The sequence below is a fragment of the Euleptes europaea genome, chromosome 8, assembly GCF_029931775.1.
Source record: "Euleptes europaea isolate rEulEur1 chromosome 8, rEulEur1.hap1, whole genome shotgun sequence".
In the NCBI taxonomy this organism is placed as follows: domain Eukaryota; kingdom Metazoa; phylum Chordata; class Lepidosauria; order Squamata; family Sphaerodactylidae; genus Euleptes; species Euleptes europaea.
This window is the reverse complement of record NC_079319.1, coordinates 58,278,515-58,302,298: the sequence shown is the minus strand read 5'-3', so window position 1 is coordinate 58,302,298 and position 23,784 is coordinate 58,278,515. Positions and strand designations below refer to the sequence as shown.

General features: G+C 43.2%; 1 protein-coding gene across 1 annotated transcript; it reads left to right on the top strand.

Moving 5' to 3' along the window:
- Positions 1-7,410: 7,410 nt before the first annotated feature.
- MPPE1 (metallophosphoesterase 1) lies at positions 7,411-23,026 on the top strand. The gene is made up of 9 exons (XM_056854355.1): positions 7,411-7,721; positions 10,054-10,162; positions 11,000-11,103; positions 14,547-14,627; positions 16,253-16,361; positions 16,962-17,033; positions 17,138-17,260; positions 20,719-20,859; positions 22,173-23,026. The coding sequence occupies exons 1-9, from the start codon at positions 7,447-7,449 to the stop codon at positions 22,356-22,358; spliced, it is 1,200 nt and encodes a 399-aa protein (XP_056710333.1). The 5' UTR covers positions 7,411-7,446; the 3' UTR covers positions 22,359-23,026.
- The last annotated feature ends 758 nt before the right edge of the window (positions 23,027-23,784 follow it).

Genomic DNA, 23,784 nt, shown 5'->3' with positions numbered 1-23,784 from the left:
GAAGTAGGCTTGTTTAAGAGCTATTTTTGCTTCAAGACAGTCCTTATCGAACCAAGGCTTAGATTTAAAAACCGGCCTCTTCTGTTGCTGGCATGGGCTAAAAAGTAAGGGACTTAGACTCTGAATGAATTCCCTGTAGATTGTTAATGGGTTCTGGTCTGGGGTTGGGTTTAGAAAAGCTGTACAATATGTACAAACTTCTTCTGTTGACAGATGCTCCTTCAATTTAGATTGCAGCTCATTTGACCATCTTAAACGCTTGCCCATTACGTTAAGCTTTGATGTAACTGTGGGGAAAGGGGCGCTAAGGTGGGCGTCCCCTAGGTGTAAAGTAGCCTGTAGACATAGGGGGAAATGGTCTCCCTCTAAATAGGGGAGAATTCGGAAGGACTTAACAGTTAGCAATATTTGTGAGCACACCAGCATATAGTCGAGGGTACTGGCAAGAGAGCCTGCCATATACGTATATTCCCCTAGATGATCACCTTCCGAGGAACCATTTAGAATGTAGAGATGTGATTTGAAGGCAAATTTTGCCAGACACATTCCGGCAAAGTTTGACTGGTGGTCTTTAGAGACTCGACTGTAGGGGAAGCTTCTTAAATAATCTTCCTGGTCTGCGAGATCTATCTTAAATTTAGCTTCCAATGACCCATTATCGGGGCCCAATCGAGCATTAAAGTCACCTGTCAGCAATAGTTTTGCCTCTGGGTGATCAACAGCCAAAGCTGTAATATAGCTGTCTAGTAAGTCCCAGTTCCCCTTAATGGCTGAATTCCTAGCTGTGGGGGGGAAATAAACATTAACAATAATTAAGCTAAAGCCCTGCCAGATCAAGAGTATTGCCATTGCCAGGTTTCATAGGGGAGAAAGTTCCACACGGCCTTAATGGCTGTTGATACCAGTATCCCCAACCCTCCCTTTAGCCTTCCCCTCCCTTTCCCAGGTACAGCATCTACTTTAAAGGAATAGAAACCGTCCAATATTAATTCATCTGCAGACCAGGTCTCCTGAAGTGCCAGAGTCAAATTTCCGGCGTAGCAAAGGAATGTCTGTTCCACAGGAAAGACAGCGTGCCCAACTGGCCACATTCCACGATAAAATTTCTATGGAGCTAGAGTGGCCTGGGTGTTGAGTCCTCTGGGTAGTCAACAGGAGACTTCAGTTGTAGGTGCTGAGATTCCACTGCCAGCCTCCTGACTATAATCGTGGGCACTATTAATGATGTCAGCTTTGGGCTGGGTATGAGGTTGGTCTAGAGAGATATCCAGAGTTTGTACGCCTTTTTGAATAACTCCCCCTTGCTCGGGGGAGGAGGGCTGCACATAAGATTCCAAATTACTAACCTCTCTTAGTTCCTGAGCCAAGGGCTTAGAGTTCACTTCCTCGTGTCGTTTTGTGCTGGAGAGAATATCAAAGAGTGGGCGAGGATCTATTTCGTAATCTTCGGAGGCAGGGCTCTGTTGGTACAGTGAGTCACTTGCCACGCTTTCCAAGATTTCTTGCTGCCTGTTCGTGGGACTCTCTGGTTGCTCCAGGTGAGGGCTTCTAGTGACTAGGGCATAATGGAAAGATTGCTCGGGCCTTGCGTGGGCCTCCTCAATTGTTATTGATGATTCCAAAGAAGGCATTGACGTGCTAAGGAGTTCAGATTGGTTTTGACTATCTAAATTATCTTGAGGGGAGAGTTCCATAATTTCTGAGATGTCTATGGCATCATTATTGATTTAGGTTTTGCAGTCAAAAAGTCTGTAATTGGCTTCAGCTGGTGGCTGATAATTTTGGCTGAGTCCCCAGCTGTTGCCTTTGCTGGCAGTCTTATCTCTCTGTGATTAGTTATAGCCGCTTCTTCAGCTTTCTGTGCACTTTTGTTGTGATTCGTCTTTGCTTTGCTTAATGGGAAGCACTGGCTATCCTTGAAAACTCTTTTCACAGAGATCTGAAACCTGGACAAATAGCCATTTCTCTTTAATAATTTTGAAGGCATCTTATCCTGCTGAAACGTAATGAAAATTCTTTTATGGAAGTTGCAGGATGGCAGCCAAAAGAGTGTCTCTATGTCCAGCTCCAAGGGAGGACAGTTGAGAATCTGTGAGAGTGATTGGAACACAGCCCTTCTATTGTTCCACCAGTTGTGGTTCACATTGAGATTGCCAATGTCCAGCACAATTTGATTTTTCTGTAAAATACGTGTGTGTACGGTGCGTCTGTTGTTGCAATTTGCGGGGGAGGATGTAACCCTCTTGGAGTAGCTGGCACTATCTGCCGCCATTTCCTCCCCCTGCTTTGCTTCTCCATTATCTTTCCCTTGAAGTTTAATGTTGATTTTAGTTCTTCTAACATTATATTCATCCCGTCTAGCTTACCATAGATACAAAGCACCGTATCAGCAATTAAAAAGGTTTGCTTAGCTAGACATTCGAGAGTACTTGCCTCTTCTTGTTGTATGCCCTGTAATCTTTCCACTTCTGATTGTCCGACTTGCTCCGGTGAAGACACGAGGCCAGCTGGACTTTTATCAGTTCTTAGTTTGGCTTGATTTGTTCCTGGCTCGTGTGCCGACTCTTCCTCAAGGACCCCAAATCTGTTATTAGTTGGAAAGAAGCATGTAATATCCTCCAGGTCCTTCTCTTTGAGAAAATGGTCCAGTCTCTGCTGTTTCCTCCCCTGGGAATCAGGTTTGTCAGGAGAGGTTCGTTGACGCTTCTTGGATCTCATTCTCAGAAAGATTAGATTAGACGCCGTCAAAATCTTCTATATCAGTCCAAGTTTTCCCAGGATAGTGAGCAAGCACCGGCGGCTGTTATCTTTGCGCAGTTTCCGAATGGGAAGGAAACAGAGGGGGGAGAATGCAAATGTTTCCAGGGAGAGCTCGGACCTGATGCTTGAGGTGTTTTACGTCTCATAATGGAAATCAATAAAAACTTAAAACTGCTTTAACTAAAATTGGGTTGTGTCCAATATAAAATAGTATCCTGTTGAAGGTTTGGAATATACAACAGACACAAAATACAAGGGAAAGGCTCTACATACACAAACTAGGTTAATAAAATGTAACCCCCTTCCCAAAGCACCAGCTTCTGTTAGTAAATTACTGTTTTCTCCAAGGCTGCATCAGTGGCAGAAGCTTTGGTCAGTCTTCTGGGTTGCTATGTGGTACTATTAATATTGCAATCCTGAATGATTCCTTATTCTAGCCATCCCCACCCCCCTCATGAAACAACTTGCAGTGAATACTCCAAGGAGCCCCCATGTAACATTTCTGGAGGAGCCAATGTTGGATTAAACATTGGAGCCTAATTTGATAGACAGAGGGTTCTGTGCTCCTTTAGAATCAGCCCCTCCTTCTGGTGACAGTCACTTGTAACCAACTGAGGCTGGCAACTGCTCTCTGTCTCTGGCTGTTACCGCACTAGGTATTCCCAGCAATGTATCAAGAGTTTGGAAATGTTCTAAAAAACATTGCTTTAAAAGGGTTTTTGGATGCCACAGCTAAAAAATGGTTGGAAGACGTCTTCACAGCTAAAGGGGCCAAACAAAGTGCGAACAGTATTTTTTATAAGTTTCAAACTCTCAGTACATCAGTGGGAATACATAGAAAGTGCGAACAGTATTTTTTATAACATTTCCAAACGCTTAATACATCGCTGGGAATACCTAGTGCGGTAACAGCCAATCTCTGCCTCACACTCACTGAAGATGTCACACTGTTTCAGTTAGGATGAGGTAAATGTTATAGAAACCTCTAAAGGAAAATGCTGTTTGTTTTAAAATACTTTATGGACTTTTATTAAAAACAGTTTTCTTCAATTTTTAATACACGTGCTATTCATATCCCTCTACACATATATAATATTGGCTGTTTTGAACTCTGCTGCTTGAACCAGGTGGAATATCCTGCACCCCGTGAGTGCTGGGATATCGCCCCACAAAAGGGACTGGATTAAATGCCATTCCCCTCCCTCCAGCCAACCCTCTTGCACCATCGCCCCGGAGCTCCCCTTTCCATCGCCCATCCCTGCGGATGGCAGGGGCATTCCCCCACAGCCAGCGTGCCCCGAGAAAGGGCAGAGGGAAAGGCAAAAGCAGCTGTAAGGTTGGTTCTTGTAGGTTATCCGGGCTGTGTGACTGTGGTCTTGGTATTTTCTTTCCTGACGTTTCGCCAGCAGCTGTGGCAGGCATCTTCAGAGGAGTAACACTGAAGGACAGTGTCTCTCAGTGTCAAGTGTGTAGGAAGAGTAATATATAGTCAGAAAGGGGTTGGGTTGAGCTGAATCATTGTCCTGCAAAAAGTATCAAAGGTAATGTGCTAATCATTGTCCTGTAAGTATCAAGATAATGTGCTAATGAGGGTGTGGTATGTTAATATGGAACTCATTAGCACATTATCTTGATACTTAAAAGGTAATGTGCTAATCATTATCCTGTGATACTTTTTGCAGGACAATGATTCAGCTCAAACCCAACCCCTTTCTGACTATATATTACTCTTCCTACACACTTGACGCTGAGAGACACCGTCCTTCAGTGTTGCTCCTCTGAAGATGCCTGCCACAGCTGCTGGCGAAACGCCAGGAAAGAAAATACCAAGACCACGGTCACACAGCCCGGGTAACCTACGAGAACCCATGAACTCTGACCGTGAAAGCCTTCGACAATAGCTGTAAGGTTCTTCAGCTACCCTCGGCAATCCCAATAAGTCACTTGCTCAGACAGGTAAACCAGAAGCAGGTAAGCGTTTATTGAGGAGCGCGCAGGAACATAGCATGACCAATCCACGAGTTCAAAGCTGCTAACGGAGAACCAAACTACAGAGCATAACTGTAAGCACAGAGTCATCCCAGGAGCAGAAGCAGGCTGCCTGGGAATGAGGTGATAACGGAGCCTAGCAGGAAGGAGGGAGTAAGCCTTAATATTGTAATACTGTAAGTGCCTACGTGAAGCTCAAGGCCAGAGCAGAGGGAGGGAGGAGCGGTGCAGCTTGACCCGTTCAGAGAAACAAAACGAGAGGAGAACGCTTGCACAGGAATGGGCCTAACTCACGTCAAGAGCCTGCCTGGACTCCCGGCAGCCTGAACCGCAGAACGAACGGACACCCTTGAATCGAAATACGCAGGACCCTGACAGCAACCGCCAACCGAACGGCCGCTTCCCCGGGCCAATGAGAGGCGAAGAGAGCGGCCTCCCCTGGCAGCCAATGGCTGCTTGAAGCGGTGCCGAGCCGGCGTCGGGGGGGGGGGGCGGTGCCCAAACTCTGAGGCGGAGCGTGGGGGACGCGCGGAAGCCGGAGAGGCGCTCCTGGGCGCGGCCCGCGTGAGCTCGCCGGTCGCCGCGCTTCCCGGAACCGAAGCGGGGGAGTCTTCCGCCTCTTCCCGCGCTCCCGGCGGCTCTCTTCCTTCCGGGGTGAGTAGGGCGGCGCAGAGGGGGCCGGGCCGGAGGTCGCGTGCCGGCTGGCCGGACCCGGGGGAGGGTTTGGCTCCCCCCGGCGGGGTCCCCCTTCGCCTTCCCAGCGACCGGGCCTGAGCCGGCCTGCCCTGCCCTCCGCCGCTGTCGCTGGCCGCTCGCCCAGGAGAGAGGCGGCCTCTCCGCGCTTCCGCCCGGCCGCTCCTGCGTCGCCACGAGACGCGGCCTTTCGCCCTGCGCTAGAACGCCGCGTTCCTGTCGGAAGCGTTGCGTGGTGATCCCGCAGGGTCCAGGACTTTTTAACCCAAGGTTCACAATCTCCCCCTTTCCTCTCTTGCGCGTATTGAAAACCGAACAAAAAACCCTGCAGGGTTTTCTGAACTGCATCTGGCGAAACGGGCATCAAGACCACCAAGGTTTGTTAAGGTCATGACGCATCCCTATGCTCTTGACGTCATACCTGTAGTCATGACACATCCCTATGCTCTAAACGCCATACCTATAGTCAAGACGCATCCCTATGCTCTTGACGTCATACCTATAGTCATGACGCATCCCTATGCTCTATACACCATACCTGTAGTCGACGCATCCCTATGCTCTAAACGCCATACCTAGTCATGACGCATCCCTATGCTCTATACGCCATACCTATAGTCATGACGCATCCCTATGCTCTATACGCCATACCTATAGTCATGACGCATCCCTATGCTCTATACGCCATACCTGTAGTCATGACGCATCCCTATGCTCTATACGCCATACCTGTAGTCATGACGCATCCCTATGCTCTATACGCCATACCTGTAGTCATGACGCATCCCTATCCTGTATACGCCATACCTGTAGTCAAGGCGCATCCCTATGCTCTATACGCCATACCTGTAGTCAAGGCGCATCCCTATGCTCTATACGCCATACCTGTAGTCATGACGCATCCCTATGCTCTATACGCCATACCTATAGTCATGACACATCCCTATTCTCTCCAGGACCAGAGGAGCGTGCCTTTTATCTTCGGTCCTGTGGAACACAGGCAGGACAGTGCTGCTGCAGCCGTCTTGCTTGTGGGCTTCCTAGAGGCACCAGGTTGGCCACTGTGTGCTGGACTTGATGGGCCTTGGTCTGATCCAGCAGGGCCTTTCTTATGTTCTTAAGGTACTACAGGACTTCTTTGTTTGTTTTTCACAACAGGCTGACGCAGATACAAGCACTGGAACTTGCTCAGTGGGTGTTTCCTTGCTATGGTGGGATGGGCAGCTGACACCTCAGGGGGGCTTGTCTAAATCCCCCTGCTGATGCTTAGTTCATGGCCCTTTTAAAATGAGAATGTCCTAGAACGCAGATCACTTTGTGCTACATGTGAGTGGAGAGCAAATCCACAATTTGCTTGGCTTTCCTTCCAGGGAAGGGTTTGGTGCAAGGCTGACCACCTTGATACTTCTAATTGTAATAAAATTCACTGCCTGTGATTTTTTTTTTTTTAAACCTGTTTTCTCTCGACAAAATAAAAATCCAGTAGCACCTTAAAGTCTAATCACATTTATTTTAAGGTGAGCTGTCACCTGTAACTCACAAAAGCTCATCTTGAAATAACTGTTGTTAGTCTTTAAAAGGGCCACTGTTTTATTTGCTATAACAGTCTAACATGGCTCCTTTGAAATTCTCTTGACAAGCCAAAATATAAATGCTATACATTTAAGGGTGCTTCTCATGTGACACCTTGTATGTGTGTATTTAAGTGCAGCATGGAAATACAGTTGTTCTTTTTCTATTTTTTAAAAATGATGTCAGTTTTCCTGATAAGCTAATCCTTTGCATTCTTTCCTTATATTACTACAGAGCTTTCAAATCAATTTCATCATTTCTGTATGGGATGCGGTCTCAATGTATAAACAATTATTCCACACAGGTGCTGTAAAATTTTATTTTCTGTGTCTCTTGCAGGGCTTCCAGTTGAAATGACGAAATGGGCATTTGTTTTAACAACCTGAATTGGTTAATCGTAGGGCCATCTATGGGGAAACAGGGTCACCTAATATGGCATTTCTGCGCTTCAGTATTGTGAGCAAACTCTCTTTGAAGAAAAAAGGCTCGCTTGCCTTGAAACTGCTATGTTTTACACTTCTTGTGATTGTCTTCTGTGAATTTTTAATTTATTACGTAGTTATAATTCAGTGTCACTGGCCACAAGTGAAAACTGAGACTCCAGAGGGCAGTGAACAGACTTCAGAGTCGGTCTTGAAGGCTGTGTTTTTATCAGATACTCATTTGCTTGGTGAAATCCAAGGACATTGGTTGGACAAGCTAAGAAGGTAGGAACTAACTGTAAATAACATTTTGCAAGGGATTAATTTTTGGTACAGTTGGCACATGCTATTGTATGTATGCCCAAAAAGTTACCATTGTGAACCAGTTAAAGAGTTGATTGGTCTCAGCCCATTATTTTACAAAGGATGTGTATCCAAGACCTGGATATAGGTGTCTTTTCTTAAAGAAGGAAGTAAAAGAACTTGTAATGTCCAGTCCACCAGTTAAGCTTCTGAAGCCCCATTTTCTGTGCCCCCACCTGAAAAAGTGAGGTAGGTGGCAAGCAGACAGAATTTTTTCAGGAGGTCACACCTTCTTTATATTGGAATACCCACCCACTTGAGGTTCATCTAGTACCTATCTTAAAAAGATAAAGGTTTATACCCTGGGTCATTCCACGGGGTGGTTTGCCATTGCCTTCCCCAGTCAGAAGAGCCCCATGGCCCAGAGTGTTAAGCTGCAGTCCTGCAGTCAAAAGCTCTGCTCACGACCTGAGTTCGATCCCGACAGAAGTTGGTTTCAGGTAGCCGGCTCAAGGTCGACTCAGCCTTCCATCCTTCCGAGGTCGGTCAAATGAGTACCCAGCTTGCTGGGGGTAAAGGGAAGATGACTGGAGAAGGCACTGGCAAACCACCCCGCAAACAAAGTCTGCCTTGGAAACGTTGGGATGTGACGTCACCCCATGGGTCAGGAATGACCCGGTGCTTGCACAGGGGACCTTTACCTTCCCCAGTCACCTACACTTTACCCCCAGCAAGCTGAGTACTCATTTTACCTACTTCAGCAGGATGGAAGGCTGAGTCAACCTGAAACCGACTTCCGTCGGGATCGAACTCAGGTCGTGAGCAGAGCTTTTGACTGCAGTACTGCAGCTTACCACTCTGCGCCACAGGGCGTATGGTACCTACCAGTCCTTTAAATGCCAGGCGTTAAACAAGGGTGTGCTTTAGCTCCCCTACTTTTTAATATTTTTCTTTCTGATCTAGTGCAGTCATTGGGTTCAGTTAATGGTCTCCCACCTGAATTAGGGTCCCAGTCTTTACCTCTACTTCTTTATGCGGACGATACCGTCATTCTTTCTTTCACCAAAGTAGGCCTCCAACGATATCTAGGTGCTTTTAATAATTATTGCCATTCGAATTTACTTTCTATTAATTCCTCCAAATCAAAAGTAGTGGTATTTCCCAAAAAACGGTCCTTATACAAATGGCATATTGGGAAGGATTCAATCGAACAAGTTAAAAGCTATAAGTATTTGGGAATTACTTATAACTATAATCTCAATTGGTCTATACATCGACAAAATACTATTAAAGCCACCAGGATTTCCTTAAATCAACTCAAGCAATTTTTCTACGCGAAGGGGAATCAGTGTGTTCCTGCAGTGATCAAAATCCTGAATTTGAAAATATTCCCCCAACTTCTGTTTGGTGTTCCCTTATGGCTTGGAACTCTTAATCAAGAAGTGGAGAACATCCAAGCCATATTTCTTAGACAAATATTGGGGATACCTAAATGTGTTTCATATTTTACAATTTGTCTTGAAACCAGGCAAAACTTGATTGCCACCAAAGCCTGGATTCAAACAATAAGATATTGGCTCAAATTAAATTTTCAAAATGAGCCAGGACCTTTTAGGCTGCTGGCTGTTGTTTAATGCATCTGGCTTTTTATGTGGCTTGCTTTATTATTGAATATTCTTATGTTGTTTTGTTAATATTTTTATTGTATTGAGTTTACTTTGTGAGCTGCCTCGAGTGGGTTTCTGGTACTGCATTTTTAAAATAAAAAATGATTTAATCAGTAAGAGCTATCAGTTTTTAAAAAGAGAGGCCATTTTAATGTTTTCTTGTTCATCCTATATTAAAATGCCATACAAGTTCTCAGCTGAAATGTATAAAATCATCCTGAAATGCTGAAAGTTATCACATAAATGTGAAAGGACCTTCAGAATCCTTTCTTTGGTTTTGTTCGAAAGATTTTGCTTATCATGCATGTATATATTTTATTTATGTCCCCTCCCCCCTCTCTGTATATATGTATATATATGTGTGTGTATCTGTTAAATCCAGCTGTCTCTTGGTAATGCTGGGTTTCTAGAGTAATAGTGTGAGGTGCAACATACCAGATAACTGGTGTGAAAATTGGCAGAGGACCTGGAAGGAGAGGACGCAGTAGCTTTATGTGAATGGAAGTCAGGGATGCGTTGCTTTATCAAGGTGGAAGGCTGGTTCTTTCCACAGCGGCGTATCCCTTTCCTTTTAGAACAAGCCTGAAAAAGCTCTTTGTGATATTAATTGGAAGGTATTAGACTGGTGCCTCTTTTTCTTCTCTTAGAGAATGGCAAATGGAAAGAGCCTTCCAAACTGCCCTATGGCTGCTGCAGCCGGAAGTGGTTTTTATTCTAGGTGATATCTTTGATGAAGGGAAATGGAGCTCTTCTCAGGTCAGTATTGTGGTCAATGCTAAAGTATTCTTGAAGAAAAATAGGATTTTATTGAAATAATTGTACACATGAGTACAGGGCTGGGGAATAAATACATTTCTTTGATGTTGTCTTCATTGCATGGCTGCGTTTACTAACCAGTAGCTTAATCCATAATCCAGTTAAGCAAAAGTACTCGGAAATCATTGTGCCGCATTTGCTATGTATTCTGGAATTTCATTTTAACTAGTAGTATATGGGAGTCCTTTGTGTGTTAAAATCTAGATTGATGCTCAAAAGTGTAAGTGGGTTGAACTAGGGTATGCTGAGTAGTGTAATCTGGACACAGGTGGAACAAGTCATACGACACCCACTAGCATAAAGTTGCTGAAAACCATCCATTCATGTTGACCTAAAAGTTAAGCAGCGATCCTTTGCTTACACAATCCTTTGTCACTGTTGGTGTCAGATCAGTTAAGGGGCCACGTAGGAAATTGCTGCATGATTATTTTTTAAAATATAGCTGCATTTGGACCAAGATGCTGGTGTTTGACAAATATATTTAGGGAAGCATGGAAGTTTTTGCATTACTCTTTCTGTGTTTGTATGTGCTTAGTTTAAATTGTATTATGGGCATCTCACAGAAAGCTGGTCAAAATGCCTGCATTCTGAAACCTGTCCAAAATCTTAGTCAAAATATTAAGACTATGGGTCTCAACCAGGCTATGGCACGAGAGTGTTGGTGGTAGGTAGCAAAGGTCTGGGACAATCAGCAATTCCTGGTAATGATGAAAAGGTGTGAATAGCAATTCTCACACACATTATTCAGTAATTGAATCTCTCTGTGTTTTTCTGCAGGCTTGGTCAGATGACGTCAGACGCTTTCAGAACATGTTTAGGCATCCAGCCCACACTGAGCTAATTGTGATTGTGGGCAACCATGACATTGGCTTTCATTATGAGTGAGTATTTGGTAAAACAGAATATAGTACCATGGAGGGACTTGTCAGAATGGGAATAATAACTGCCTTCCATAAGTGTCCAAGCCTTTGATTTTATGGTAAGGTTGAACTTTCAGTGTAACTGTGAAAACTTTGTCTGTGTGGGAGAAGATTGCTCTGGAAAATGGAATGTTATACCCGTTGTGCATTCTACCCTTTTTCTGTCTTTTATGGAACATTGAAGGCTGGGGAAATTTTCCCCAGATGCTGTCCTTCAAAGTAGTTTCTTTCAGAACTTCTTTCTCCATCATCATAAGATCTCTGCCATCTGTATCACATAGAGAGTTTGTGGATGACATAGAATTATATGGTAAATCAGGTTTGATTATGGTGACATTAGTGTGAGGAAGTAGAGCTGTGTTGCCCTGATCCATCTCTTGATGCGCATCCAAGTGTGCATCTGGGATGAAGCTTCCTGTTTCATCATGCTGTACTGAGGTGGTTTCACTGCCTCAACTGTGAAATGATTCCCCTGCTTGCACTCCCTGTTTTACTTGCCAAAGTATTTGCATACATAGCATCTTAAGCTTTTAACATTTCATCTTTGGTAGCTGGCTGATTGTAGAGCCAAAGTTAGAGGCAGCCCAAGTAAATATTGTGACTTTCTGGGATGTTGTACCACTATCTAAGGGTAGTTGGGAGAGGAGGGAATACTAAACAAACTGGGATTTCTGAATTCAGAAGTAAAGTCAAACAACTGTTATAGCATCCAGGGTATAAACCAACAAACTACAGTTTCTAAGGCAGTCTGTATTTGAATAACATAACAAGCTGGAATTCTTTCATACTGGTTTATTGTGGTGGCTGAATGTGGTGTAGGTGAAATAGTTGCCATAGCCTGTCTTGTTTGTGCTCTAGGGACAGGTGAACAAGTGGAAGAATGAAAAAATAAAGACCAAAGGTTGGACCCAAAGGTGCAGTTCTGTGAGGGGAAGGCATTTCTGCTTGTACTAAGGGAGAGGGATTCTGATTTTTATAAGATGTTTGACTTAAACTGTACTCCACATTGTTCCTGGGGATCTCCAGATCTTCAGGAGCAGCTTTTCTGGTGACACAGTTTCAGAGGATGAAAGTAGATGTGATCCATTCCATCAGTGGTGCTTCAGTTCCAGTTCTTGTGACTCCAATCTATGTGTTTGAAAGTCCCCAAGAAAGAGATGCTGGAAAAGCACAAAAGCTAACTGCAGATCCATTATACTAATCTGGAAACACTGATTGACAGGGCGTTCAAAAAGAATTCTACAGCTGACCTGTGAGAGTTCAATTGAGAGTGTCAGGAAGGAAGATGGGGGAAGTAGAGAGGAGAGTGAAGGATTGAAGGGGAGAGCATCCGAAATAGGGAAGTGGAACCAGTAGTCTTCCCCTTCTAGGAAAGGGGGGCAATCCTTATCAAGTGTTAAAGATGGAAAATTGGAACCTGTGTGTATGATCCTGCCTCCACACACTTCAGAAATTTTGTGTCAAGTAAACTTTTGTCTAAAGTTTATCTAAGCCAGTGGTTCCCAACCTTTTTTTGACCAGGGACCACTAGAACTTTTTTGTTCGGTGCAGGGACCCCAAGGTTCAAAATAAAAATTCCGAGTGCCATTGCAGCAATTTAACCTGAATACTGAGGTTTTAGTTTGGAAAAAACAACTCATATGTTAACATCTTTTGCCTTAAAAGAAAAACACAATAGCAGAGCTTTCAATGATACAAACAACTTTTTATTGAAAGGCAAATCCAGGGAAAAACCTCCCATTCACAGATGGCCAATAACCCCCCATGCAGAGTTTTGAGAATCTGGATGGGGAAAACGTGCATCTGAGTGGCAAATCCAAGGCAAAACCTCCCATTCACAAATGGCCAATAACCCCGTCCCACGACAGCTGTTAGCCCTTCCGTCGTGGGCCCTCTACAACGCCGCACACTTACTGCACAGGGGGGCAACCCATGCCTGGAGGCTAGCCCGGGGGGCCGTCTTCTGTCCCCGACGGAGGGAGCCGGGAGGGCGGCACGCACCCACCGAGCGCCCCTTCGGTTGAGTCGCCGGCGAGGGAGGACGGTGGCCGCGTGAGCGGCCTGGGGGCCGGGGGGAACCAAGGCCCAGCCGGTCCCTTGCCAATACGTCCCCTCTCCTCTAGGAAGCAGTCACATGAGAGGAGCACAGCGAGGGGCCTCCCCACAAACGGCCGGGAGACAGGACGAGTGAGGGGGAGGTGAAGACACGCGCCGCCAGCTTCTGAGCAGCCCGCCGGCTAGCTGGGTGTCGGACGAGCCCGGCCAGGACGCGGGCGGGGCGGAAGGCAAAGGGTTGGACTGATGGAAGTCCCGGCCCAGCCCGGTGTGGGGGCAGGGGAGGTGTTTAAGAGGGAGACGGCCCTATAAAGAGGGAACGGGGTGGAGGCCGAGGAGGATCGCCACGGGAAGGCAAATCCAAGATCTGCTCCTCCTCGCCGCCGCCTGGGGTCCTTCCTACCTTCCCTCCCCGGGGGGCCTGCCATCGGCCCGTCCTCAGCGCCTCAGCCTCCTCCACCAGCCAAAACCAGCGGGAAAATCCCGCTCGCTGATTGGCTGCTGCCGCCGCCTGCCTTGGCACCACCAGCCCTCGAGCGCCGCGTGCAAAACCCGGCCGCGCTGTGAGGAGAGGGAAAGGGGGGGAGGAGGAGGGCGCTTTACCTCACACACGGCCCCTGAGCCGCTGCCGCACCTCAACTGAGAGAGAGGGAGAGAGCTCCGTGCCGGACCCCTGGTGGTCCGCGGACCACCGGTATAACTTTGTTTCACAGACCCCTGGTTTAGCCACCGGTTGGGAACCACTGATCTAAGCAGTGACAGGCAAGTGATCTCTCCCAACAGTTACAAACACAATTTTGTGACAAACTATTGTGACAAACTATTGTGACAAACTATTGTGACAAACTATTGTGACAAACTATTGTGACACCAATTTCCCCTCATTCCTGTCGTCTTTTCACCTGCCAGGTTTAAACCTGAAACCTTCCTGACAGTTGACTTGACCATTCCCTGTAGGAGTGAAATAAAACAGTTTATGTGTTGTGAATTCATATCCGCCTCATATGTGCTGTATTCTTACATATACCAACGATGGGTTTTCAGTTCCTCCACCTCCTAGGTTGGGTCAGAATGTATCTTTATACATTTTAACATCTGGGAGGAAGACGAAAGAAAAAGGAGCAGCACGGCAAAGTGAAAAGGGGAGGGAGAGAAGCATAGTACCTGCATATTTCATTAATCACATCTCACCTATGACAGTGAAGTGTTTCAGTAAAGTAACTGAGGAAAATAGTACACTAAACTGCAATTTAAATAAGAGACCTGTCATTTGCTAGCTATTTAACAGCCAATATTTAAGTAGAAAAGCTTAGAATGAGTCAAATGCAGCGTACTCTTTTTATACACAGAATGACTGCATTCAAGTTAAAGCGCTTTTCACAAGTTTTCAACTTCACCTCAGAAAAGCTGGTAACTCGGAAAGGGATAAAGTGAGTGTGATTATTTTTAAAAAGTTTAATATATACCCTTTGAATCCTGGTGCTGACAAGGAGTAATGATGAATTAAAACAATTAATAATGAACAGATTTCTTTACCAACGACTTTGTTTTCATTATGCACGTTTTCTCTGACCTTTCTTCCCTTGTGTATTCTCCGCGTTTTCTGGATGCTGTTTTAGTCTGAGTTTAAAGTCTACCTCGATCTCAAATCGAAAGCCGATCCTGTGCATACTTTTCAATTTGGGTTTTTCTCCCTTCACCCATTCTCGCTTTTTCCTCCCACTTGTCTTTCCCCCTCATCCAACCACTCCCCTCCAAGCTGGAATACTATGAGGCTGCTTATTTGGTCAGCTTCACAGCGAGTGTTGGTCAGTTTCAGATCCCTGTGAAGAGTGATTTGAGAATTTGACTGTGCATAGAGAGCAGCATATCCAACGGAAACAACAAGTGCATAACAGGCCTAAGAGTAAAACTAGGAAGGATGTTGGGAGTACAATGTTCTGAGCTCAAACATATTTCCTTTATAAATAACATCTCAGTGGGGTCCCCAATTTTAGAACTTCAGAATTAAGGTAGGGTTTAACTGTTTCCTCCTGTGTCATTTTCCCAGTTGAAACTGCAGACATACAGCTTTCTGTATTCTGAGTGTGGATTTTTGGATATGCTGTTCTGAGGAACCCCAAAGGAATACTCCTATTTAAATTGCTGGTATACCTCTGTGTTTAGCGCTTATTAGAATGGGTTGGGTAGGAATGTGTTCTCTGTATTCTTTGAGGTGCTTAAGCTATTGGGATGGTTGTACTTCACTGCTATTTCCTACACTAGACAGTGTTTATGATCCTGAGGATACTTTGTATGAACACTACTACAGGTGGTATGTGCCTTGTATGGTATTCTCCAGCTCTTTCCTTGTTGAATAGAGAAACTGCATTTTAAAACTCTACAGTGTTATGAGACATACAAATTTATATAAATGGAAATACTACAACACTATAGCCTTTTGTGTTGGATGCATGGGATAAATGATGACATTTGATTGAGAGGGCTACCATCTTAATTTTGTTGGCTGGAAACCATATCAAAGAGTAGGCAAGTACGTGTGTTTATGTGCATGCACACACCATATAGCAATCATTCTGTTTGATTGTTACCTATGTGGAGACACTCCATGTGGGAAGCTTTTTTTCAAAAGGAGAATGAATTTGGTATTCTTTCCATACTGAATTCACCCATGGGTGACTCCCACTTGATGTGGCTTATCCTTTCTTGTTTCTGAGAAACTCTTCAGCAAGCAGATACAATCCAGGGCGGTAGGGCTTGCGGCCCCATTGCTGCAATGGGAATAATTTTTGACCAGACCCATGGTTACCAATTCTTATTTATGGATAAATGCAAGAAGGTAGACTATTACTTCTTTGAACTTTGCAAGGTGGCCGCGTTTACCGGACTGGTTTCAGAAAATACGATAGTGCAGTTGGAATACATATCAGCCTCAGAGAGCCTGGACTGGATGCAGTACTTTGGTTTTGATTTGAATCCGATAAAAGCACTGTACCCATACCACAAATATATTGGGTGTAAAATGTAATCTCCCCCCCCCCCCAATTACTCTCAGTTTTGTCCTGGTGAACAGTGTTGCAATGGAGGGAGACGGCTGCAAAATCTGCAGGACTGCAGAGGCAAAGCTTGCGAAGCTCTCTTACAGACTGAACTGCTCATTGCTGGTAAGGAGACACTCCTCATTGTGAAGCCCTAGCAATGTAAAGCATCCCTTAACCGTGGCTCTAGTTTGTGCCTTTTCCCATTTTTGGTTTTCTAACTCTGAAGCTGAGTTGCTTCAGTGTGGAGACAAAGTTCCTATCTCTGAAGCATCCCCCTTCGCATTAGTGGAATCAAGCTGCTCTTTTAATGCGGGAAGCTGCTTTCTGTATTAAAATGAATGCGCAAGCCTTGGTGCGTGAATGTATAAAAAAATCATACTTGTAAATTGCTTTTTTTTGCTCAGTTTGCATCCCTCTCCTTCTCTTGCATTTGTGGGTATGTGTTCTCATTCCATCTCATTTGGTTTTCCACAATCAGCTATTCCCTCATGTCTCTGATGCATTCTTTGCTGGAAGCCTAAGTTCCTTGTCTTTGGTAGGTGCATCCTCAGGGATGGAGTTGTATATTCTTGACTCCTGTCTTTTCCTCTAATTCTCTAGACTTCTGGCATGTTTTAATCCAATTTTTTGACTGAAAAACAACGTTGAAATCTCTTCCATTTCCTCCACTATAAAATAATTTAAGGGTACTTACAAAACCTCATTTCATTTTTTTGTTAACAGGAGCAAAGTCAGGACCAAAAGAAGTGCAGCAGTGTGGACAAACTTCCACCTTCATCCCCGATACTATTACAGGTGTGTTTTGAGACTATATTGTGTTTCAGCTTTTTTAATCGTAAGAATCACTGAATGATTTGTTAGTGAATTGATTGCTTGGCTTTTGCTTTGACTCCGTTCAGCATTATCCTCTTTACAGAAGAAGTGACTCTCAATGTACAGGAGATGATGCTGCTCCTCTTGATAAAAGGTACGACCCTTTCACAGAGAAGTATGATGTGCTTTCTGAGGAAGCTTCCCAAAAGGTATGTTAACTCCAGCAGTTTTGTTTAATGGAACTTCATATCCATTCCTGCTTATCCATATTTTCAGTTTATAGGAAGAGATGTGCAAGTGATCCTTTATGAATGGAACACTAGCAGGATCTCATCAGTCTGATCCCATAGATGGGTATAATGACAATAGCATTTTATAGAAGGCAAGTCTGGATCTTTGATTGCATCTCCTGACATTTTTAGTTCATTTGGATGGGGAGGGGGTTACTAGTTTGATTTGTTCATCCTTGTCCTCCAGTGTACACATACTAGGAAAACAATTTAAATGCTCCCCAAACGCACCGAGTAATGAAGTAAAGCATTTGACAGTAGGAACACTTCAAAGAAATATACTGATTTTCTTTACATAGCTAATGGCATTACAAAATGACATTCTTGTATGTTATCATGAGTAAGGCCTAAGATAGAAGCATTATTCACTTTATGCAAAGTGCATATAGAGGCTTTGCATGTAGCCAGACACACTGAGGAGGACCAGAGAGACTATAACTGCACATGTTTGAGAGTGTTATCTAGCCCAGTCTGCAATGCATGCATGTCCATTAGATCATTCCATCTAGTATGGTATTTCCACCATCAGCCATTCCTGACATGTAGCAAGTTTGGTGCAGTGGCTAGAGTATCAGTCTAGAATCTGGGAGAGCCAGGATCAAATCCCCACTGCCAGGAAAGCTTGCTGGGTGACCTTGGGCCAGTCGCACGCTGTCTCAGCTATAACTACCTCACAGGGTGGTTGTGAGGGAAAAAAATGGGAGGCAGGGGAAACGATGTAAGCCACTTTGGGTCCTCATTGGAATGAAAGGCAGAGTATAAATGAAGTAAATAATAAATCTCCGGGTGTTCCTGCCAGGGTTATATAGAGGATAGGATCCAACTGGGACGATGCTGTTGAGACTAGATAAGGTCTGCAGAGGATGGAGTGTGGACAAATCCTAGCAATGGGTCTTGCTGTGCTCCAGGGACTGAGAAAGAGCAGAGGAAGGGGCTGGGGATGCAGATGATAATACATACATACATATAACCTTTATTGGCATAGATGCAGATTATAATGATTTTATAGACCATGCCAGTAAATGCTAATTGCTGGGTCCATGGTGGCTACTGGGCACTGGCTTATTTAGTCCTTGCCTTGTATGTCCAGGATAGAGCTGAGATACTTGTGGCATGGTATATGGATTATGGTGATTATTTAAGATATTTGTAGGCTTTTTTGTTTGCTGTCAAGTCACTGCTGACTTATGGCGACCCCTTAGGGTTTTCAATGCAAGAGACCTTCAGAGGTGGTTTACCATTGCCTGCCTCTGCTTCACACCCCTAGTATTCCTTGGCGGTCTCCCAAATACTTGCCAGGGTCAGGGCTGAGAGTGTGTTGCATATAAATAATTGGTGGATTCAAAAGAAAGAGGAGGTCTTGCACTTCCTAGTTTTAAATTATATGCCGAGGCGGCTGCTTTAGTATGGCTGAAAAACTGGATGGACTTAAAAAATACACGCTTACTGGACTTGGAGGGTTTTGATAATAGAAGTGGTTGGCACGGTTATTTGTGGTATAAATAAAGTTAAAACACATGCATCATTTCAACAACATATGGTTAAATCATCTCTTTATAGGATATGGATTAGATATAAGCATTTATTAGAAACAAAAACTTCGTTATGGATTTCTTCCCAAGAAATGTTGACATTACGCCCATTAAGACCAGCTCAATTTGTAATATATCAGGATCTTTTGAAATGGGAAGGTACAAACTGTTCACTAAAAGAATATGAGGAAGTTAAAGACTTATTATCTTGGTTCCAGTATCATCAAATAAACTTGGTTTTCTTACAAGATGTGAAAACAGGATTCTCTAAAACTAAATCAACTTTACAGAAACTTTTGCTGGATACAAATGATCATCTTATTTCAAAGATGTATAAATTATTGTTAGAACTTTATTGTGAACAAGAACAAATAAAACCTACCATGATTAGTTGGGCACAAATGCTGGGTCATGATATGTTACAAAAATGGGAAAGGCTTTGGATGAGAGACCTGAAACTTATATCTTCGCAACTATTAAGAGAAAATGTATACAAAATGGTGTATAAATGGTACTTAACACCGAAGAAATTAGCAAAATCGTATGCTTCAATGTCATCAAATTGCTGGAAATGCAATAAAGAAACTGGATCTTTTCATCATATGTGGTGGACTTGTGAAAAAGCTAAAAAAAATTGGGAGATGATATATAATGAAATAAGGTCGATTCTACAACAAAATATTCCTAAAACACCTGAAATGATGCTATTGAGTATGATACTGGATACCATAGAACTTTTTTGATTTATGCCACCACGGCTGCTCGATTGATATATGCAGCTAAATGGAAGACAGTTGAGATACCAGACAAAAAAGACTGGATAAAAAAGATGCTGGAATTGACTGAGATGGCGAAGCTTACAGCTTTGATAAATCAGAATGATAATGAACAATTTTTGGGGGAATGGGAGGCTTGGAAAATGTATTGTGAAAATTATTTTTTAACGGGACCATTTAAAGGATACTCATTGATCTAATCCCTTATTCATACTTTGTATTAATTTTTATATCAGGTATTGATTTCATAATGTTGGATACGACAAGAATAGATTAATTAAAACAATATTGGGATTAGTTCCGTTAGCAAAAGAGTATAATTTAATTTTAGACGGAAGAGGGAGAGGGGGATATCATTTGATTGTTAAATTAGAAATACTATTTGTTTTTCTCTTTATTAGTATTATTATATTGTTTTTATGGATATATTAAATGAAGAAAAATAAAAAAATATGTATAAAAAAAAGGGCTGAGAGTGTGTGACTAGCCCAAGGTCACCTAGCAAGTTTGCATGGCACAGTGGGGATTTGAACCTGATTTTTCCAGATCCTAGTCTGATATTTTAACCACTAGAGCCAGCATGGTGGATTGGTTAAGAATGGTGGACTCTAATCTGGAGAACCGGGTTTGATTCCCGATTCCTCCACACGAGCGGTGGACTCTAATCTGGTGTACCGGGTTGGTTTCCCCACTCCTATACACGAAGCCTGCTGGATGACCTCGGCCTAGTCACTGTTTGCTCCGAACTCTCTCAGACCCACCTATCTCACAAGGTGTCTGTTGTGGGGAGAGAAAGGGAAGGAGATTGTAAGCTGGTTTGAGTCTCCTTAGAAGTTAGAGAAAGTCAGCATATAAAAACCCAACACTTCTTCTGCACCATGCCTGAAGTAGCTTTATGCTTAGGAATGGCCACACAAATGCTGGGTTATTCCCTGCATTAACTGAGAACACATTAAAATATTTGGACCAAAAAATCAAGTAAAAATAGCGAGCCATGTGTTAATGCTTGTCTGTTTTTTTAAAATTCAGATAATTTAGGAACGTCTCCATTATCTCTTCCTTAATGCAGTTGTTATGGTGGTTTCAGCCTCGGCTGATTCTGAGTGGTCACACCCATAGCGCCTGTGAAGTGTTGCATAATGGGAAAATTCCAGAAATCAGCGTTCCGTCATTCAGCTGGAGAAACAGAAACAATCCTAGTTTCATCATGGTAAATTTAAATCGCTTTTATTTTGTCAGATAATTTTTCATAATATAAATCAACATAGCAATCAGCTATTTTCTCAGACTGATGCTACCTGTAGAAAAGCAAAACAAAACAGCTCCTCCCCATCCCCTCCAAAAGTACACTTAACTTGAATACAAAGCACCCACTTTATGAAGCACATACCTGGGGAGCCATCCAGCTTGTATAGTGCAAAGTATTTTTTCCCCTAGGTTTTACAACCATTTCTAAATACAAGCATATTTAGTACATTTCTATAAAGGAGGTGCTGTGTAAACAATTTGACTGCAACAATCATCAGTAGTCTGCAACAAACAGTATTAAGACTTCTTTTGCTTGGCTGATTTATTCACAATCCCATATCTTTCTGCATGGCTTTCATCATTCAGAAGTGCAAACTATCTCACAGGGTAGCAAAATTCTATTCAGATTAACCTAATTAATAATTGTGATACATTTTTTTGTTTTTACTTTGGGTATACTAGATTACAACTTTCAGTAGATTAACATGGAGCACAAACAGTTTCCCAGTTGTAACTTTTATTTTCAAAAACCAAGTCCTAAGCTACATTTACTTTTTCATCCTTCTGTGCATGGGAAAAGGCAAAGCAGTTACAGATCTCTATTTCTTAGTTCCTAGGTATAGTTCATTCACACCTTAACAAGTTAACATGATGCTAAACAGTTTTCTGCTTGTAAAGCATGGTGTCTTTTCCTTCTTTCAGAGTGGTTGCTTACCAAAGCACCCCACTTACTTCAGAATGTTCTACTTCCTGCACTCTGAAGTGTGGATGATATTTAGCTACTGGCTTATATTACCTGTAAAGCTTCCCCCTAGTCCCTTGCATTGCTACATGAAGTTAGCCAATCAGGTCTCCTGTCCAGCTCTCTCAAACACTGGGTCTTCCCTACGTAACATAGTATATTCAATCCATTGATTTCAATGGGGATGAAAGTTTATGTTGGATTGTGGCCAGTAAGCTGTGACGTGACTTGGGGCAGTCCACATTATTTTTGCAGAGCTTGCCTGGTCAAATAGCTACTTCCACTGGGTTCATATTGAGGACCCAAATGCTTTCAAATGGCACAAAATTGGCCCAGAGCAGTTTGGCGCTTAACAGGAGAATAGCTTAACGTAAGCAGTTTTAAATTAAGAGTTTTATCCGCCAGGTGGTTGAAAGCCTTGGTGCTAAGCAAGGAACTGACCTATCCTGCCGTTAAGGCAATTAAAAAAAAATCCAGCTTGCCAACCTCTTGGCCCCAGTCATATATAATGGTGGTTGTTTTCATTTTTTCAGGGCAGCATGACATCGACAGACTTCTCCCTCTACAAGTGCTTCCTTCCATTTGAGAACACAGTTGTTGCTATCTACTGTGCAGCAGGAGCTGTGCTTGTGCTCCTCATAATGGCTCACTTTCAGCCTCTCCTTGCCTTCCCTTTTCTGTATGTTCAGCGTTTAATCACTAAGCATAAAGCAGTATGAAGAGCTGGACGTTTGTAATCGGTCACTGACACACCAAAGCTAAAGAACAGTCCATCAGACTACATTCATGCCAGCAAATGCGTACTTGAATTGCTAGCCCAAAGGCAGGGTTGCCTTTACACACAGAAAGTCCTATACAGTTGATATGACTTTTTTTTCTCTCTACAGGATTAAATTAACTGAATGCTTCATGCTGTACAAAAATATTGTATTCTACAATCAAATGAGTCATTTTTCCTTGCTAAAGTTTTGTATCAAACATGTATATTAAAAGTTTTAAACTGTACACTAGATGTCTACAAGCCTCCTCTTGTGTCTGCACTAGAGTGTCCTATGCTGCTAGAGGCTTAGTCTTTCTAACTGGAAACAATTCTAAAGTGTTATTGCTGCGTGACCATCTAATGTGGTACTTCTTTTCCTTGATGTCAGCAATACAAGATGTAGAGTTATTTTACAGTAAGATGTTACAAACAAAAGGCTCTTGTTTGGGAGAAGTAACTTACTGGCCTCAGATGAGTCACCTTGCTTATGTTCAATGTAAAGTAGTTTTAGATGGTATTTGTGTGTTGTCTACTTGACAATAATTCAAAACCCCTGGCTAGCTGGCTTGCAAACTAATGGCAAACCAAGCAGAAAAGTGAGGATAAGCCGTTTGAGCTATCTCAATAGCTGTGCACATCCCATTGACTTATGTCAAGAGGTCTGTCTGGAAGTCTTCCTCACAATAGGATGTTAGCAGCTGTTCTACCCCAGCATGGTTCATAGAGAGTTTAAAAACAATAAGAGCACCCTGTACTTCAGATAGGATTCTAAGGAATTGGTCATGGGGAGATCCTAAGGATGTCTGCCCTGATTCTAAACATTCTGAAGTAAAAGGAAGTCCCACTGAGATCAATGGCATTTCTAAATATTGCACTTAGGCGCAATATGTTGAGGACAAACTTTAGCAGCAACTTTTAGTGGTCTTGAAGCTGAGTTTTAGAGGAGTCCCAAGTGCTTAGGGTATGGGTGCACCAATGTAACATCATACAAACCACTGCTGACAGTACATCCTACGTTTGATCCTTTGGATGTAGTACATGTTTTTGAATTTGAGAAGGGAAGAAATGGCATATAAGCAGAGCTCCCCCCCCCCACAACTGTTCTGAATTACATTCTCCCACTTACAGCAGGCAATAGTTCACATTTTTTTCTTCAGGAGGAAGTATAGTAACATGTTCATTTCTGTAACAGTTATATCTCTGACCCTTCAAAATAAGAATTTCCTTCAAACATTCTGGGAGCATGCTTAGTTATTCTTACTGAAACATCCCAGAATATGTCCAACTAGCAGTTTCAGAGTGGGACTAAAATGTTGAGGGGTTTTTAGACAATACAGTTCCTAGAAAGATTACTAATTCCTCTTCAGATTTACAACCACTATATG